The sequence below is a fragment of the Trichomycterus rosablanca genome, chromosome 13 (assembly GCF_030014385.1).
Source record: "Trichomycterus rosablanca isolate fTriRos1 chromosome 13, fTriRos1.hap1, whole genome shotgun sequence".
Classification (NCBI taxonomy): Eukaryota; Metazoa; Chordata; class Actinopteri; order Siluriformes; family Trichomycteridae; genus Trichomycterus; species Trichomycterus rosablanca.
In genome coordinates, this window is record NC_086000.1 from 6,374,103 (window position 1) to 6,393,922 (window position 19,820).

Below are 19,820 nucleotides of genomic sequence, written 5' to 3' on the forward strand. Positions count from 1 at the left end.
ATATCTATATGGGCTATTTCTTTAAGTCTTTAATACACTGTGTATGTGTTTGATTGTGGTAATTATGTCAATCAGGTCTTGTCTTATTTAGTTGTACTAATGTAGAACTTCAGATACAGCAATACCTTTTTGGGTATCTTTTCAGTAAATTAAATCCATAAATCAACAAATGGGCTTATTTTTTAAAATAACAACCCTTGATTTTTTGTTAATGGCATTGTATAGGATCTATAGAACCCAGCAGTAAGTGTGCATTTATATTTGAACATTCTGATGTGTAGATGAACTAAACCATAGGTCCTGCAGTGAATATACAGCGTATATGTGGCCTCTTAGGCAATAGTTTCACCTTGGAGATGTTTGTTTCGGGTTCAAGTCAAGATAGAGCACATTTCAAATCCAAATGAGTCATTTTCTTCTAGTGCGTCAGAGAGAGGCTGGGTTTAGCAACACTGCATGCTGGCTGCATGCTGATGTGAACTGCTTATTTGACTTGCAAATGTGAAGAGCCTTGGTCCTGTGTGGCTGAGCAGCTCACTGAAGCTCCATTAGAGAGTTCGAGAGGTTTAACGAGAGGTTTAAAAGTAGCACTGTACATACTGAGTGGGCTATTTTTTCAGCATTATACACTCAGTTCATCAGAACAATGTTTTAGCAGTATGAACAAAAGTATGTGGGCTTTAAATACAGGCCCGTTTCCTGGATAAGTTGGGACATTTTGTACAATATGGTAATAATAATAATAAAATGTGATTTGTTCATTCTCTTGAACCTTTATTTAATTAACAAAAGTACAAAGAAAACATTCCCAATAATTTTGACTGATCAACTTAATTATGTTTTTAATGACAAACAAATTATTGCCTGCGACACACTTAAAAAAGTTGGGATAAAGGCATGTTTATCATAGGGCTGGCTCGATACCACTTTTTTTATGTCTGATACCGATACAAATCCGATACCTACATTTCTCCTCTCAAACAATTAAGCAGTAATAGCACATGTCTCAATGCACCATGGTTAAACTAGCTATCTAAATAACAATGCTCAGACTGTGAAAAATATTCTAAAGGAATAAATACAGAACCTACATCATCACACTTATGCAAAACTGCTGTTTTTATTTTAACTTTTACACACAGAACATTTAGCAGCATTTTTGGCTTGTTTAACAGCACCGTACAAACATTTAAAATAACATTTAAAGTGCAACTTTATCTGTATCTATAAAATAAATAATAAAAAATATTATTTATAAACAATAAAAATGAAACAATTAAATAATAAAAAAAAATAAACAAATGTATCTATCTTGTCCCGGCTTGGAGATCTCTCACATCCTCAACGTAATTTAACCCATTAGTGTTATGAAATAAAACTAACTACAACGTTTCCCATTTAGCCACAGATGTCCTCTTCAAAATCCAGCAGGCTTTTTAATAAGCACGCTTTGGTTTTTAATCATCTAAACCGTGACAGAACTTTAATGGAAAATCTCAACCAAACTCTGTGTCAATTCTAATTGGTCCATCGCGTTTGACTGACACTTTGAACGACATGCCGTAAAGCAGTTTTTAGATGCGGCAGTAGTAGATCAGTGTGTTTTAATTTCTGAAGTACAACAACAGTATCGGATCGGATTACAAATTTTTTTCCTTCCGATATCCGATCCAGTGATTTGGGCCAATATCGGACCTATACCGATACAGAGTATCGGATCGATGCCAAACTTTATCATCTTTCCTATTAAGAGTTCAAGAGAGGCTTTATTGTCATTTCAGCTACAAGTACATATTGAAACAAAACAACATATATCCATGACCAGGGTGCAACATAGAACAAAAAGTGCAAGACAATACAATACACAGTGCAAATAAACAACAGTACAATAAATACAAAAAGGCCTAAAATAAATATAAAAAAAACATTTCTAATATAAAAAATAATTAAGGGAGACAAGACTAGAGACAAGTGTTGGTCAGTACATGGTACTGAGTAAATGGTAGGTGAGGTTAATTATTATTTATTAATTATATTTATTAGTTATTAATTATATTTGTTTATTTATTGAAGTGCTACTTTGGTATATCATTTACTTCAGTTTTATGTAATTTGCAATTTCTGTATCTGCTTTAAACATGCTCATGTACAGACCGATCTGGTTAGTTAGGCGGTGTAATTAATGCATCACTCACACACATTCTTCTAATAATCTTTACTAATACATCACTGTAAAGCACCTTTGTGACTTCCTGGAGGCATTGTATAAATGCTAGCATAAAGCAGTCTTACTTGATATTGTATGACCCCAATTAAAAAAAAAGCAGAAAGCAGTAAGTTATGACACTCTTTTACATGTATTTATTTAAAAATAGCTGAGAAAAGAGATATTTAATGTTTTAACTTATCACTTTGGGCTGCTCAGTGGGTAGCACTGCCGCCTCACAGCAAGAAGGTTCTGGGTTTGATCCCCAGGTGGGGCGGTCGGGGTCCTTTCTGTGTGGAGTTTGCATGTTCTCCCCGTGTCTGTGTGGGATTACTCTGGGTGCTCCGGTTTCCTCCCACAGTCCAAAGACATGCAAGTGAGGTGAATTGGAGATACAAAATTGTCCATGACTGCGTTTGACATTAAAGTTGTAAACTAATGAACCTTGTGTAATGAGTAACTACCGTTTCTGTCATGAATGTAAACAAAGTGTGTAAAACATGATGTAAAAAATCCCATTAAACAAACAAACAAGTCCTAGGTTCGATCCCCAGGTGGAGTGGAGTTTGTATGTTCTCCCTGTGTCTGTGTGGGTTTCCTCTGGGAGCTTCAGTTTCCTCCCACAGTCCAAAGACATGCAGTCAGGTGAATTGGAGGCACTAAATTGTCTATGACTGTGTTTGACATTAAACTTGTGAACTGATGAATCTTGTGTGATGAGTAACTACCGTTTTTGTCATGAATGTAACCACAGTGTGTAAAACATGATGTTAAAATCATAGTAAATAAATAATTAGTTGAAGCATTAAGTACATTGTCTATTTACTGTATTTAATTGTGTTTAGGTTAAACAGCATTTACAAATAATTGCTGTCTGTTTACCTTCTGTAATAATTGTCCTACTTTTCCAGCTTTCTGGAGTCGTGTTTATGTTCACCTTTTCTACATTTGCATGAAAGACATGCGGGGGCTTTGTTTCTTTGCTTTTTTCTTCCAATAAAAGTGTGTGCATTATGTAATGTTAAGGCTTAAATTTAGTGTTGGGATTTACATTTCTGTTTCAGCGATTAGTCAAAGACTTTACTATATTTCTGAGCCATTGCTCACTGACTGGCGGTTGTGTGCGTAGGACTCGGGCTGCTGCCAGCAAAAGTGAAGTGTAATCCATAGTAGTGATGTATATGCCCGTGAGTGCCATGGATCTTCACTGAAGACCTGAGAGGGCCTGCAGGCTATGCACATAGCTATACTCAATGCAGCCCTAAAATTGTCATTTAAATCTACCTAAATAGCCTTTGCTATTTCTGCTAAGTCTGGATTTGGGAAGATAAACAAAGATGTGCCTTCTGACATCCTATAAATGTAGGTAAATCTAGTTAGTCACAGGTATACCTACGTAGAATGACCATATCCTTCACAATTCATTCATCTGTTTAATTTTCAGTTTTCCCCAACAGCCTGTGGATGGGGCATTTTATTCTTTCAAGCAGTCTTTTATTTTCTGTAACATTTTCATCCTGAACAAGATTGTGGTTGCCATGGTTGTCACCTGGCAACCGTGGTCACGGGGCAAGAAAACACCCTGGACAGGGATGTTAATCATTGCACAGCACCACAAACTTAACTATTTGGTTACTTTCTTTCACCTAGGGGGACAGTAACAAAGAGGCAGGATTTGCATCCAGGTCCCCATGACGCTGGTGCTGTGCCAGCTGTCATGCCACCCAGAATAAAAATGTTCAGTCATTGTTTTTCTTCGGAAGCCTTATTTCAGTTAATTTCAGTTCAATATGGCAACAGGACAAACAACAATTATATATATGTGACACATATACGTATATGAAATGAAGTTGAGCAGACAAAAGTCAAAGTAAATGTAAGGAACATTGGATTTTTATTTTATTGCATTTTCCATACTGTCCCAACTTTTTCTGATTTGGGGTTGTAGATTAACCCTTATAATATTAAGGTCATGATTTTATAAAGCTATTGTATGAACTGTGATTTATCAATTGTTTGTTTTCTTCTTTCTTCCACCAGGCTAGAGAGAACGGGAAAATTGTTTAGACGAGAGTTTCTTCATGGTAGCACTTGGATCGAGACTGAAACCAAAACAGGCAACAGTCTGTAGCACAGACGACCTAGTTTGTCTCTTTCGGCATATTCCAACTTGAAAACTGGTTATGTCGGGAACTAATAGAAAGGTAGCACAATGATGTTTACTTACGGTTTTGAGCACATTTTGCTCATTTGTAAGTGATAAGATTGACTTGAATACTGTGTGTTTCATATGAGAGCAAAAATGAAGAATGTTTGTATCTGAGTGAAGATTGAAATTCACAGAAAGCCTGTGAGATAAATAGGACGATAACAGTGCTTACTGTGTGTGGACAGTATTTTATTCTGGTTTATTCTAGTTTTATAGAACTTGGGTCTCTGCAGAACAAAAGTGGGAGTTTGCAAGTGTTTTCTGGGGGTTTCTCAATTTTGGTAGATGTTATCCCAGAGCAGTTTCAGAGAAAGTGGAGCAAAAGAGCAGTCATGAGGAAAGTAAACCTGGGTAGGTTGTACTTTTTTTTTATATCTGGCTACATTTTAGGACAATTTCTTCTTGAAATATGGTGTTTTATCAAGTGCAATATGTAGTGTCCAGACAACCATTATACAGTAATCACAGGTCATAAAAAGTCATTTTAAAAGATTATTTAGGAGTAATTAATAGTCTAATGCCCTTAAATAATATATTAAAGTAATTAAAAATTAAATATAATGTTAATTAAATCATGTCATGATCTGCTCATGTCTTGACTTCACTATGATAACACTGGTCAGCATGGTGCTGTTATTCTAATACAAGTGTTAGTGAGTCATTTTCCACCTCAAGCTTATTTAGGCAAGACAAATCAGCAATTACAGCTAGTAGAGGATCAAGCCTCTCAAGAATTTTACCGTCTTACATTGGTACATACAAAAAAAGACTTCGCAATGTACAGAATTGCACTTAAATACCCCCTGCAAATATAAACATTAAAAGAAATGGTCTAAAATAATACGTTATTTTGATATTTCACATTCTAATGTGTATAATTAAACACGTGAGAGAAGTGCAATATTTTGGACTAATTAATTATAGTGTTTTTTTAAGCACATTTTTATTCAATGATTGGATCACCATTACTGCATGTTCTAAAATATCATTAGATCCTGTTTAATAAGTAATGTAATTCTTAAGTCCTACTTTAACTACACACTTGCTTACTAATTAAAAAAGTATGCATTTTTTAATATTTCTTCTTGAGTATGAATTTTGGGTCTATCCTAACTTCCACAAATCAGCAGTAGAAGTCAGTTATTATTTAAGTCCAGCAAAATTGAGAAATCCCTTCATTTTGACAAAGTCCACTTTTGTACTGCAACAATAAACCTTTTAAGGCAAACATAGTGTGCCATTGTATTTGTTTTTAAGACGTTGAATCTACAATGTTCTGATTGACACCACGTAGTATGGTATTGATTAACATATTTTTATTTATGTGAGTAGTCTTTTATGCTGCCTATTTTTAGTTGCTACTGTTAGGCCTGCCACAATTGCATGAAACAATTTCATACTCTTGTTAGATTACGACATTTTTAGCATAACTAGAAATGCATTAATACTAAATAAGGAGCATCCTTTTATAAACATGGATATGTAGAATATGAGAATTCAAATCTAAAACTTCTATCATTTAGATTTTTGAAACAGCTGCAAAGTAACTGGCTTTTAAATAATGTACAGTATCAAGGCTTTCATGAATACACTAAACTATGGATTTGATATATATTTCTGTTTAAACACTGACATATTTAGTGCTGATTTTGTGTAACACATCATTAACACAGGACACATACACTGATCAGCCATAACATTAAAACCACCTCCTTGTTTCTACACTCACTGTACTCCATTTTATCAGCTTCACTTACCATAAAAAAGCACTTTGAAGTTCTACAATTACTGACTGTAGTCCATCTGTTTCTCTACATACCTTTTTAGCCTGCTTTCTTTAATGGTCAGGACCACCACAGGACCACTACAGAGCAGGTATTATTTAGGTGGTGGATCATTCTCAGCACTGCAGTGACACTGACATGGTGGTGGTGTGTTAGTGTGTGTTGTACTGTATGAGTGGATAAGACACAGCAGTGCTGCTGGAGTTTTTAAACTGTCACTGCTGGCTTGAGAATAGTCCACCAACCAAAAACATCCAGCCAACAGTGCCCTGTGGGCAGCATCCTATGACCACTGATGAAGGTCTAGAAGATGACCAACTCAAACAGCATCAATAGATGAGCGATCGTCACTGACTTTACATCTACAAGGTGGACCAACTAGGTAGGAGTGTCTAATAGAGTGGACAGTGAGTGGACACGGTATTTAAAAACTCCAGCAGCGCTGCTATGTCTAATCCACTCATACCAGCACAACACACACTAACACACCACCACCATGTCAGTGTCACTGCAGTGCTGAGAATCATCCACCACTTAAATAATACCTGCTCTGTGGGGGTCCTGACCATTGAACAACAGGGTGAAAGCAGGTTAAAAAAAGTATGTAGAGAAATAGATGGACTACAGTCAGTAATTGTAGAACTACAAAGTGCTTCTATATAGTAAGTGGAGCTGATAAAATGGACAGTGAGTGTAGAAACAAGGAGGTGGTTTTAATGTTATGGCTGATCGGTGTAAATAATGGGGATTCTGGAATATTCCTGGATTATAATATGATTTTCATTTTTAATGAAGTCATTGTTAAAAAATCTTTATGTTTAATATTCACAAACAAGTGTGGGATTGTGAATTGGTTCATTTAAATCTCAAATAATAATAGGTTTAAATAATCTTTATTAAGTAAGAATGTAAAATTGTGACAGGCCTGTGCTACTGTTGATTTATTTTTTTTACGCACAAAATGCCTACGATTACCAGCAGCCTTGTTTTTGCTTTGAAAAAAGCCGTGCACATTTTGCTAAAAGCACTATACAGCATACTGAATGTCTAACTCAAGTTGTTTTATTCTTTACATATAGGACGTTTAATCACAATACAGTACGTTTTGCTACTGATTGGCTTTTTAGAGATGACGTGTATTTTTGTATGCACATGTTTTGGAAAGTGGAATGTTAAGCACTGATGGTTCAGGCATTGTTTACTGCTTCTGAAGTATATTTATGAGCACTTTATTTTGTATGGATGTTACTTACAATAGAATTGTTACAGATGTTCAGTTTTTAGTTGGTTAATATTGTTTAATATTGTTGAGATCAAACCTCTTAAAACCGAACATGTCCAGAGTTTAGCCACTTGAGCGGGATCTTGTTTAGTTGTGAAGGTTCGACTGCTTACTTGTTGGAATTGCACATATTCTGAACGATATATTGAGTGATTGATAGAATCAATTTGACAATATATTAATTGAAGTTTACACTCGTCCTACACTACAGTACATGCTACCATTACGTTTTTATAATTTAATTATATTTACAGTTTTTCATGTCTGAAGAAAACAGTAAATGTATTGATATAAAATACATTTGTAAAAATTTATATTTTTATAATTAAATATTGCTCTTTCAAAGCAGTCTCAGTTATTGTGTTCACTTATTGCTTTATTAGTTTGCTGTTGTTGTTTTTTTTTTTTTTTACTTTAATAATTAAACCAGCTTTGTTTGTTTCTGGTTGGGTAAAACATTCAATATTTGAAACTGCTGTAATTTACTTTGCCGCTGCCTCTGTCACTTTGTGTCCAGCGAGAATTAAATGACCCTTGTGTACGATATAATAAAGCAATTAGGTTGATATTTCTGAGTTTGGTTGTTTTTTGACTACAGTATTTTACAATATTGCCTTTATCGCTGTTGTCACCCAATGATGTCAGATTAATAAACAAATGTCACAAATGTTTGTAGAAGCAGTCTGCATGCCTAGGTGCTTGGTTTTATACACCTGTGGCCATGGAAGTGATTGGAACACCTGAATTCAATGATTTGGATGGGTGAAATTACTGTATTATTACTACTGTACTATTTATTTAAATTAATACATTCAAGATAAATGGAGATAAAGATGTTTTCTGCCCTCTATGTGTATTCGGATTGATGGTGCGTCTCTCATTTGACGCTTCATTTATAATTAAACATGATTTAAAAGTGAGGAGGCTGCTGTAACATAGCAACGCCCTGTTGAAACTATCGGCTGTAGTGGTGATTAATGCTGTTGAAGAAACATACAACACAAGATGTTTTGAAGCTGGATTCCTGCTGACTGGTGCCGGCCACGTTCATGTGGGATTAAGCTCTTATTAATGCTGAATGATCTGTCCCCGAGGCCTGTTGCTCTGGAAATAGCGCTTTCCATTCTGTTACATTTTAATTACATTTTCCAGCAGGCTCTCAGTGGGGCAGCCTCTTCCTAGGGGACGAGGTGTTCCGCAGCAAGGTCCCTGTCACGTGGATGGGTGCACATACTTTGGTAGGGTAAATAAAATCCTTCCTGTTTGTGTAAGGGTGGGAGAGGTCTAACAAATCATTGTCATGTGTATATAAAATAATACATCCAATAAAATGTCTCTTTATTAAAGGCCTGTAAGCAATACTCATATGATGACAATATGGCCAAAAATATGTAGACACCCCTCCTAATTATTGAGTTCACATTTTAGCCACACCAATTGCTAACAAATCTAAAGCAATTGTATAAAATAATGCTCATCCTTCTAACATTGTGGCACAATTTAGGAAGGACCCTTTCCTGTTTCAGCACGACTGTTTCTTCAGTTTGATGTGAAGGAAATCCAGTGGTCTGCACAGGACCTTCACTAAAAACCTTTAGGAGGTATTGGAACTTCTGAACTAGGCCATTCTTATTAAACAGCAGTTTCTGACTTTTACAAATGCTATTTTTTTTCTATTTATGCATTTCCTCCCATTTTCTCCCCAATTTAGTGTAGTCAAATTATTTTCCGCTGCTGGAGGATCCCTGATTGCAGTCGAGGTGGGTATATTGCTGCTCACACCTCCTCCGACCCGCGCGCAGCCCTTTTTTCCACCCATGCACTCTGCATAGGCACCTTTCTATCTGCCAGTCAGGGTCCTTACACAGTGTTTGAAGACCCCACCCACATAGTCCGGTCATCCCGCCCCAGAGACGTGTCTGCTGCAGGCACTGCCAATCATGCTTGCTAGATGGCGCCCAGCCGACCAGTGGCAACGCCTAGTTTCGAACCGAGGAGTTCAGAATCTCAGCGCTGGTGTGCTTGCGGAATATCCCGGTGTGCCACCTGGGTGCCTACAAATGCTATTTTGACTGAGTGTTAATCAGCTATACATGTCTTACATGGTATGGCCAAAAGTATGTGGACATTTGATTATGTGCTTCTTGGACATCCAAATGCAATGCCAACCCAATGGGCATTCATATACTGTACAACCTCATCCATTTTACAGCTAGAATGGCCTACACTCTTCTAGAAAAACTTTTCACAAGATCTGAATGGATCTGTGAGAATTTGTGCTCACTCGATCCATAATTAAATAAATCCAAATACTTCTTAGACCATATAGTGTATATAGTGTAAGGACCCAGACCACCCCACTTGTTGTTTTTTTGCATTAAAAGTGTGCTTAAGTAACAATCAGAATCATATCATTTTGGTTCTACAATTAATGTATTATTTATTTTGTACTGAACAATAGTGCTTTGACCAATATATCATATTGATAATACTTGAAATTTATTAAAGACATGTGTATAAAAAAACAATACAGTGAACAGCATCATCAGCACTTTCATTTACTCAGCTACTACATGACCAATCCTTAAATTGAACTCTTGGTCTCTGTGGAGAAGATAATGGCAAAAGTGATTGGTCAGGCTTTGTGATTCCTGATTAAATGCTGTGTATTGATTGACAGGATGTTTCTCCACAATCAATTCTAAGCTCTAAACAACTTCCTGGTCCTTAGGCTATGGTGAAGTAAACCCGGCTAGGCACTATAGCAAGGACTTAACACTGCATTGTTTTTTTTCATGCTTTTTGCTGCAGCTCCACTGTGTGCACCACTGTTCTACTGTAGGTGTACAATGTAATTTATCCATGTATTTACACCAACTAGGCATAACATTATGACCGCTGACAGGTTAAGTAAATAACACTGATTATCTCTTCTTCACTGCACTTGTTAGTGGGTGGGATATATTTGGCAGCAAGTGAACATTTTATCCTCAAAGTTGATGTGTTAGAAGCAGGAAAAATCCAAAACTGCAGCTCTTGTGGGGTGTTCCCGGCCTGCAGTGGTCAGTATCTATCAAAAGTGGTCCAAGAAAGAAACAGTGGTAAACCGGCGACAGGGTCATGGGCCAAGGCTTATTGATGCACGTGGGGAGCGAAGGCTGTCCTGTGTGGTCCGATCCAACAGACGAGCTACTGTAGCTCAAATTGCTGAAGAAGTTAATGTTGGTTCTGATAGAAAGGTGTCCGAATACACAGTGCATCGCAGGGCTGTTTTGGCTGCAAAAGGGGGACCAACACAGTATTAGGAAGGTGGTCATAATGTTATGCCTAATTGGTGTATTTTCACAGATGGGTCATGGGGGTTCCTGCATCACCCAATAACCCTTGGATGCAAGACAGGAATATAGTGTGCAAGGAGCGACAATCCATCGTAAAGCTTCACACATATAATCTTCCACTTACTTTCAGTAAAAAAAACAATACAGCAATGACCTGTTCAAACCTATAACAGGTCAATGTTCTGCAGCAAAAACTAGCTCAGACTGGCCACCCGCTAATGCTGACCTGTGCTGTTTTGTGTAGTTAGAAAATTATGGTCACAGCTTAATGCAGCCATTAGCACACGGATGTTTCCAACCCAAAACCTGTGAGATTACAGCAGCTCTCCAACTGGATTAAAAAACCCTGTGTTCAATAAAAACACTCAACATATCTGAGTAATTGTGCCAAGAATTCCAAGATGTATTTTCTAAACATAGGTCTGTGCATGTGAGCTTAATGCTGGTCTCTTGACACTTATTGCATTATTGAGCTGCACCTGGGTCCTGCTCGAACATGAAAACACATGCACATACACACACAGTGCAGAGTCACTTTACTGCTGCTCTTTCAGATCTGTGCTACAAAGCTTATTTTGGGCTGGGTATTTAGATTTGTCTTGGCAGATATATATTAGAATTTACAGAGTGTTCAAATGGTGTAGCAGTCTAATGTGCCATCTCACCACCGTAGCGTACCTAGTTCGGATGTGGGGTCACCTCTATAATTGGCCACTGCAATAATGGGCAGATTTGGCAAATAATAGAAATAATTAATGAAATTCTCTCACTTGCCTTAAAATCTGAATGGGGTCATTGTCTGTCACTATCCTGCTGTATTACCCAATTGCACCTCAGCTTTAGCTTATGGACAGATGACCTTACTTTTTCCCATTGCTTCTTTATCAGGGAGAAAATGTAACGTTCCCTCAATGATAGCAATCTGTTCAGGTCCCAAGAGCAGTGGAATCTCAGTGGTCAAGGTACAGTACTAGTAATCAGAAGGTCACTGGTTCAAGCCCCACATCTACCCGGGTTGCCACTGTTGGGCCCTTGAGCAAGACCCTTAACCATCTATTGATTGGACTGTATCACTTTGGATAAAAGCATCTCATAAATGCAGACAATGTAAATTACTCTACAAATGCTTTATTTTAGTTGATTGTTCTGTCTGGCACTTACATTTCTTTTGGTTTCCAGTAATGGTTACAGCACTTTTGAGCTTTCCCCTCTATTCCCAGTTTTCTTTCACAGTAATGTAATTAGTCAGTAATGGACATTATTGTCGTGCCTCTGTGGCCAGTTAAAAACCCATTATACAATTAACATTTTGTCTCTTTTAAAAGCATTACTGTATTGATGGCGTTGCTCATAAAGTACTATACAATTTTATTAGTTTGTAGGGAAGTAGGTAGTCTGATACCAGTATATACAACCTTTAGCAGCAATAGATGAAATTTTCTATGAAGTCTTTTGACATCATCATGATGGAAGTTGATTATACTTTTGCAAAACTGATTTGCTTTTAATGAGGTAAACTGCTTGGTTTTTAGGTGCAAATTGCTTATGGTAGGTCCACCAAGATTCATTTGGACCAAAGTCAGGACTTTGTCTCGGCTGCTTCAAACTATTTAGCCACTTAGATGTAAATCCACATTCTTCTCAAGAATTCTACATGCAATACAGGGTTAAATTTATTATTTTCTTTAATTACAGCAAGTTTTTCAGGTCCTGATGCAGCAAAGCATCACCACACAGTCACAACACCACCTGCATGTTTTATAGTATTATGGTTTCCATGACAGCTCTATGCCTTGTTAAAAATAACAGATTGGGTCGAATGTGAATGTTATTATCACTGAAAACAATGTCTGTAGAGCCATTTTCCCTCTCTCTTAAATGTATAACATATAGGGTACTACTTTGCAGAGCATTTAAATCATCTGATCTCACTGAACTTGGATGCTGTTTATTTGCTTGTGCACTTAAGTACTGTGGCTCCATTAGTGCACACATATACACCGATCAGCCATAACATTAAAACCACCTCCTTGTTTCTACACACATTGTCCATTTTATCAGCTCCACTTACCATATAGAAGCACTTTGTAGTCTCTCTGTTGTCTCCCAGGACCACTACAGAGTAGGTGTCTGATCCACTCATACCAGCACAACACACACTAACACACCACCACCATGTCAGTGTCACTGCAGTGCTGAGAATCATCCACCACCCAAATAATACCTACTCTGTGGTGGTCCTGGGAGAGTCCTGACCATTGAAGAACAGCATGAAAGGGGGCTAACAAAGCATGCAGAGAAACAGATGGACTACAGTCAGTAATTGTAGAACTACAAAGTGCTTTTATATGGTAAGTGGAGCTGATAAAATGGACAATGTGTGTAGAAACAAGGAGGTGGTTTTAATGTTATGGCTGATCGGTGTATGTATACCTTATGTTTGTAACAAAGCACTTACATGTATTACTGTATCTAAACAACCCTATACCTACATATAACTCTAAACTTTACCTTAGTACACACAAAAAACTTGACTTTTACTTCAGTTAGACCAGTCAAAGCTACACAGAAATAAAATAGTCACATATTTCCACAGTTAGGGTGGTATTAGTTCCTGATAAAGAGATACATGACCCCACCCATCCTACACTCATGACAACAACATAAAACTCAACATATCTAAAAGGGTTTTTTTTTTAAATAAAACTGCCTGTATGTTATTTAAGTAGCCCTTTGCATACCATGCTTGTTTCATGTTCCATGCTTTTTCTAATTAATTGTGGTTTTGTAAAAAGTATTCCCATTTATTGTTAAATAGGGTAAGTGGTCTCTAACTACCTGATTATATAACATTAAACTAAAACAAATACACAATATAAGCACTGCCTATAGTAGTCTGTTTTAACCAATTTTTTTCCTTTTACACTGCTCAGTTCTACAGACTTTCAATAAGAAAAGCCTAACAATAAATAGTACGTCAAAATAGCAGCCTGCTCATTTGATATTTAGTGTGATAGTATGTAAGACTTCTTTGGATTTCTTTAGAATTTACTTTTCTCTTTCAGCCTTACTATGTCCAAAGTGAGGTCCATAAAGTTAAAATTTGATGAGTTCGATGTGTAGGAGCTTCTGTGGCCTGCACAGAGCTCTGACTTCCACCAAACACATTTGGGATAAATTAAAATGTCATTTGCAGGACAAGTGTTCCTTAATCCACGCTATTGCTTTTCTGGCTTTAACACACCCAGTTCAACATAGCTTGGCTTGTTTATTAGCTGTAAAATCAGGTGTGTTGGGCGCAAAACAAGGCAGGGTTACATAAGTACATGAAGGGGATAAAATCAATAAGCTCTGGTCTTCATATAAGCAACAAAAATACATAGGGCTTTTGGATTATCTATCTCAATTTAAAAACCTAAAATATCTTATTGGAATAAATAATGTAAAAAGTTTATCCAATATCTGTTTTGCTGTACTATTAAAAGATCAAGCATCATTTCAACATTCCCTTAAATAATACAATGATGTTTTTGCAAAACACACACCAAGTGCAACTTAATAGTCCTGCCTCTAAATCCTGCATACTGCAGCTTTTTTCTCCACAGAAATACTGAAACCATGCTTGTTGTTTACAAGGATGTTTATTGGCCTTGTGGTAGGTAGTCTATATTTCTATACAGTATACATGATTTTCATAGAAAGGAATCTACTATAAGGCCAGAGAACATCACGGCCAAAGCATGTGCCCTATATACATTACCAAATAACCTACATGTGTATTATATACATTCAGATTTATATATGTATCAAATACACAATACATTTACATTAATATTTGCACATACCTGAGCAGAACTCGACACAGGTTCCTCTGAATTAGGATTCCTGTTTAAATATATAGACATATCGTTTCCTTCAAATCCCCAAATGTCAATACACATTGTTTCCTTTAATTCACATTCTTCTACATCTTTAATGGTTTGAAAAACATATCCTAAAATGGTGATGCAGGTAATTATCTGTGCTGCACTGCAGTTCATAGAAATAAGTCCATACGTTTGCAAGCAACGAAATTACTTCTAAATCTGGATGCTTTACAGGATGTCAATCAACCCTGAATTCAATTCATTCACGAGTCCATCAAACAGGTCCCAAAACGTGACAGAATATTACATTTTGGATTGTTTATGTTACAAGTATTTGAAGAATAGAACACTTTTTAAGCTGTGCAAGAGCAGAATCAGGTCAGGATCAAGTCCATGCACCAAACAAAAGGAAAACATTCCTCCTTACTCCATCGTTTTGTGTCCTTAGCAAATGCACAGTGCAACTCTGCATGCGTCCTACACCACATAGCTTACAACCATACTAAATAGTTATGGTAGGGCAGATATTAGTAAAGTGGGACAATGGATAAAGTAGGACATTGTAACTCGAACCTCTGTATATTGATCTGTATAATCTTGAGTGAATAATAAAAACAAGACTAAAGGCCAACCAATGCCTTACTAGTTAAATTGCACAGGGAATAACTGATAATCTTTATGTCAAAACCAATGATATTGTTGATTATTGTTTACTTAAGAAAATGTTTCAGATCTGACTCTTCATCATCGTCACATAAATACAATGTATCAACATAAATTTGACATTTACTTTAAATATTGTTGGTAAAAATTGTGTTTACTATTTTAATTATGTGCAATTGATGTACACGTTTGATTTAAATGTACAATTTATTGCAATATATCTCATTGCAGGGGAAAAATGCATGTTTAGGAAGCACTTGTAATTAACTGTTTGCTACTGACCACTGTTTAAAATCTAAAATCTATTTTCTGACTGCTGAACTGGTTCTGATCACAGTGTTACTCTCTTAATTTTCTATTTCACTATGTTACACTGTTTTGATTAAATAAAATATAAAGACTTGTTGATATTAACACTCAGTGATGTGTTTAACATTATAATGGGGTGCTATATGCTAGTTGGTTATTGATCTAGCCACAGTGTTGTACAGAAATTGTATTTATACATTGTATTTATGTTAAAATGATGTAAAGATTTTAATTAAGTTACTTCAAGTTGTTAATTTTCAGTGTAAAATATACATCCAAATTCCTTTGATTAATATAAATGATTTTTAATTAAACAGAAGTCATATGCAGGTACTGTCAAAGTCAATTATCATATCGTTCAAAGACCGTATAAAAATAATTAAAATTAAAGTACCAGGCTAACCCCGGCAAACACACAACTTGAGACTAGTTTGGCGCCAACATCAAGCAACTTCCCAAAAATCTTACAGTGTATACTTCACATTAACATGAAATTTATGCCAATATGAATCCTGCTGTTTGGTGCCAACATAACCAACAAATTATGTACAACACCTTTGTGTCCACCTGTCTGGTACATTCTGGAAACTTGTCACTTGTATCAGCATAATTAGAAGCTTGTAATGCTATTGCGTAACAAGGATTCTTAGAAAAAGTTAAGCTATAATTATATAGCTATGGTGATTAAAGGTGGGTGACTGCATATACTCTTAGATATATTTAAAATACCTGTGGAAAGGGAATAAAATGTACTACGAACTGTTTAATTGTTCTTGATTGACAACTAGTTAATACAGTCAATATAGTTAAATATAACATTACAGATCACTATGTTAATAATGAAGTTTTTGAATGGTTATTATTTAATGATGAGGAAAGCCTTGTTACAACCTAATACAGTTAGTAATTGTCCCTAATACAGTATGAAGATGTTAAACATTGTATAAAGCTTGTATATCATGTTAGATATAATGACACTAATAAGGATAATAATTACTGTATTTTGACAGTATCCCACTGTAGTAATATCACCCTATTGTTTACCATACTTTTTAGTGCTGTAAGCTAGTATGTGATGCTTTAAGCTCTTGTAGGTTCTTCTTGTCCTGTTTGCTCCTCTTGTACAGACTTACTGTTTCTTCTCTTTGGGTTTTGTGTATTTTGATCATATCCATAATGTTCATACTTGTCCTGATCCATGTTGTCCCTGGCAGGGGTGAATCCATAAGACATGATGCGGTCCAGTGACTGCTCCACTGCGCTGTTATTTCCAGCTCCGGTCGCATTGAATGGAAAGTCCATTTGCGTAAGATTTGCGCCTGTACCGTTACCAGCTTGTGTGATATTAGCGCTGCTGCCATTAACGCCGGTTGAAACGTTGTTGCTGGTTATAGGCGCATTTGTAGCTTCTGGTCTCCCACCAGATGCCAGAGTCGGTTTCCATATAAGGCTGTAATAAATAGCCAGGATGATGGCAGCCAGCGACACCGACAGCACGTAGGCGAACACGGTTGCCAGTCGAACCCACTTCTTGTTGGTCTTCGCAGCCATCTTTGCCTTCTTGTCTCCCGTATAGGTGGCCGGCTTCCCTCGCTCCATGTTGGGCATGAAGTCCCTCTCCCGCATGTTGGCCCGGTTTTTGGCTCGGTGTTCCACCACGCCGTCCGTCTTGAACCCTTTTTGTAGGAGCTCTGATCTGAAGAAAGTGCCGCACTGTAAATACGCACAGAATGCGCAGGCCTCAATGCTGCTGCTGCTGCTGAGCTTTACATCAATTTCATTTCGTCCATCTTCGCTCCTGGAGGTCTGAAATGAATCAGGAATCGGATCACATCATGTCCTCCTCATTCGTTCACTCACTCACAGGGTCTTGTTTTCCTGCAGCAGCATTTAGCCCGGTACTTCCAGCTGGCACCGGTATCGGAGGAGAGACTTCAGACTGGTACAAGCCTCATTTAACAGCTGGACCGATTCAGGTCTGATCACAGATGGCACAAGCACCACTGCAAGCTCTGGTAACCTTCTGGAGAGGCTTGCTCAGCTAAAAAATACAGCAGAGGGGGCGGGAGAGGAGAGGGCTCTTAAAGGGACGGATTTGACAGAAGTGAGATGAGATGAAGAATATGGAGAAGATGATGCTCTAGGTCATGAGAAATAAAGGTTGACAGAGGAGTTTGCTCACAAAAGGTTATTGGTTTGATTATTTAAAACCACTGTTAGCACTCTAAATACTAGGTAATTTAGAGGTGATTAGGGTTGAATTTTGGGTAAATACTTAATTTTATGTTTTAAAAAATTGCTCATGTTGAATGACAGTGCAAAACAGTTTCCCCCATAAATAAAATCGCAAGTCATAGCCTTGTGGTTAAGGTACTGGACTAGTAATCATAAGGTTGCTGGTTCAAGCCCCACCACTGCCAGGTTGCTGCTGTATTTGTTATGGGCAGGGGCGATTTAATGCACGGGCTTACAGGGGCCCCGAATAATTGAGGGCCCCAGATTGGCTGTTTTATTTTTCATTTATTTTGTTAGTTATTTTGGTTAATAAGAATGGGGAAGCTTACAAAATCATTTACGCGTTATTCATATTTCTGACTGTTGATTTGCCAGATAAACGAGCTGCCGTAATTCTGAACGTGAACGTTAGAGCTAGTATGTGAGTGACATTCAGCTCAGCCAATCAGAATGCAGCACCAGGTTTATACATGTGCGTTCGGACGTTCTGCAGTTAGTTTTGTATATGAGACTCACATTATGGTCCCAGCATTGAAGTTCGGGTTCTGGAACTAGGCGAACTAAAGTGCTGTAACGCTCATTGAAGTCCTGACTAAACAGTTAAAGTGACTCTACCCTGTCGTGTGTGTTTATTCCCACACCTCCACCACCGCACAGCAAAAGACCCGTAACATCCCCACCGGACAGCGGCTAGGTGAGCTGACCCTCTACGGTAGCAAGTGGCTAATGCTAGCGGTAAAGTGCCGCGATAACGAAAGTTAAAAAAAACACGGCAATGTTTTCGTTAAATAAAATATAAAAATAACTAAAAGACAATAAAATATCAGAATGCATGTAATCACACTACACAGTGAGTGCACAGCAAGGGATTTTGGGAATCTGTGTAACCTGCTTAACGTTACTAGACTATATACAGTGTATCACAAAAGTGAGTACACCCCTCACATTTCTGCACATATTTCATTATATCTTTTCATGGGACAACACTATAGACATGAAACTTGGATATAACTTAGAGTAGTCAGTGTTCAGCTTGTATAGCAGTGTAGATTGACTGTCTTCTGAAAATAACTCAACACACAGCCATTAATGTCTAAATAGCTGGCAACATAAGTGAGTACACCCCACAGTGAACATGTCCAAATTGTGCCCAAATGTGTCGTTGTCCCTCTCTGGTGTCATGTGTCAAGGTCCCAGGTGTAAATGCGGAGCAGGGCTGTTAAATTTGGTGTTTTGGGTACAATTCTCTCATACTGGCCACTGGATATTCAACATGGCACCTCATGGCAAAGAACTCTCTGAGGATGTGAGAAATAGAATTGTTGCTCTCCACAAAGATGGCCTGGGCTATAAGAAGATTGCTAACACCCTGAAACTGAGCTACAGCATGGTGGCCAAGGTCACACAGCGGTTTTCCAGGACAGGTTCCACTCGGAACAGGCTTCGCCAGGGTCGACCAAAGAAGTTGAGTCCACGTGTTCGGCGTCATATCCAGAGGTTGGCTTTAAAAAATAGACACATGAGTGCTGCCAGCATTGCTGCAGAGGTTGAAGACGTGGGAGGTCAGCCTGTCAGTGCTCAGACCATACACCGCACACTGCATCAACTCGGTCTGCATGGTCGTCATCCCAGAAGGAAGCTGACGCACAAGAAAGCCAGCAAACAGTTTGCTGAAAACAAGCAGTCCAAGAACATGGATTACTGGAATGCCCTGTGGTCTGACGAGACCAAGATAAACTTGTTTGGTTCAGATGGTGTCCAGCATGTGTGGCGGCGCCCTGGTGAGAAGTACCAAGACAACTGTATCTTGCCTGTATCTTGGTGGTGGTAGCATCATGGTCTTGGGCTGCATGAGTGTTGCTGGCACTGGGGAGCTGCAGTTAATTGAGGGAAACATGAATTCCAACATGTACTGTGACATTCTGAAA

General features: G+C 37.7%; 1 protein-coding gene across 1 annotated transcript; it reads right to left on the reverse strand.

Moving 5' to 3' along the window:
• Window positions 1-16,683: 16,683 nt before the first annotated feature.
• On the reverse strand, window positions 16,684-17,504 carry LOC134325768 (putative transmembrane protein INAFM2). Its single transcript, XM_063008003.1, has one exon. The coding sequence runs from the start codon at window positions 17,281-17,283 to the stop codon at window positions 16,738-16,740; it is 546 nt and encodes a 181-aa protein (XP_062864073.1). The 5' UTR covers window positions 17,284-17,504; the 3' UTR covers window positions 16,684-16,737.
• Window positions 17,505-19,820: the final 2,316 nt, after the last annotated feature.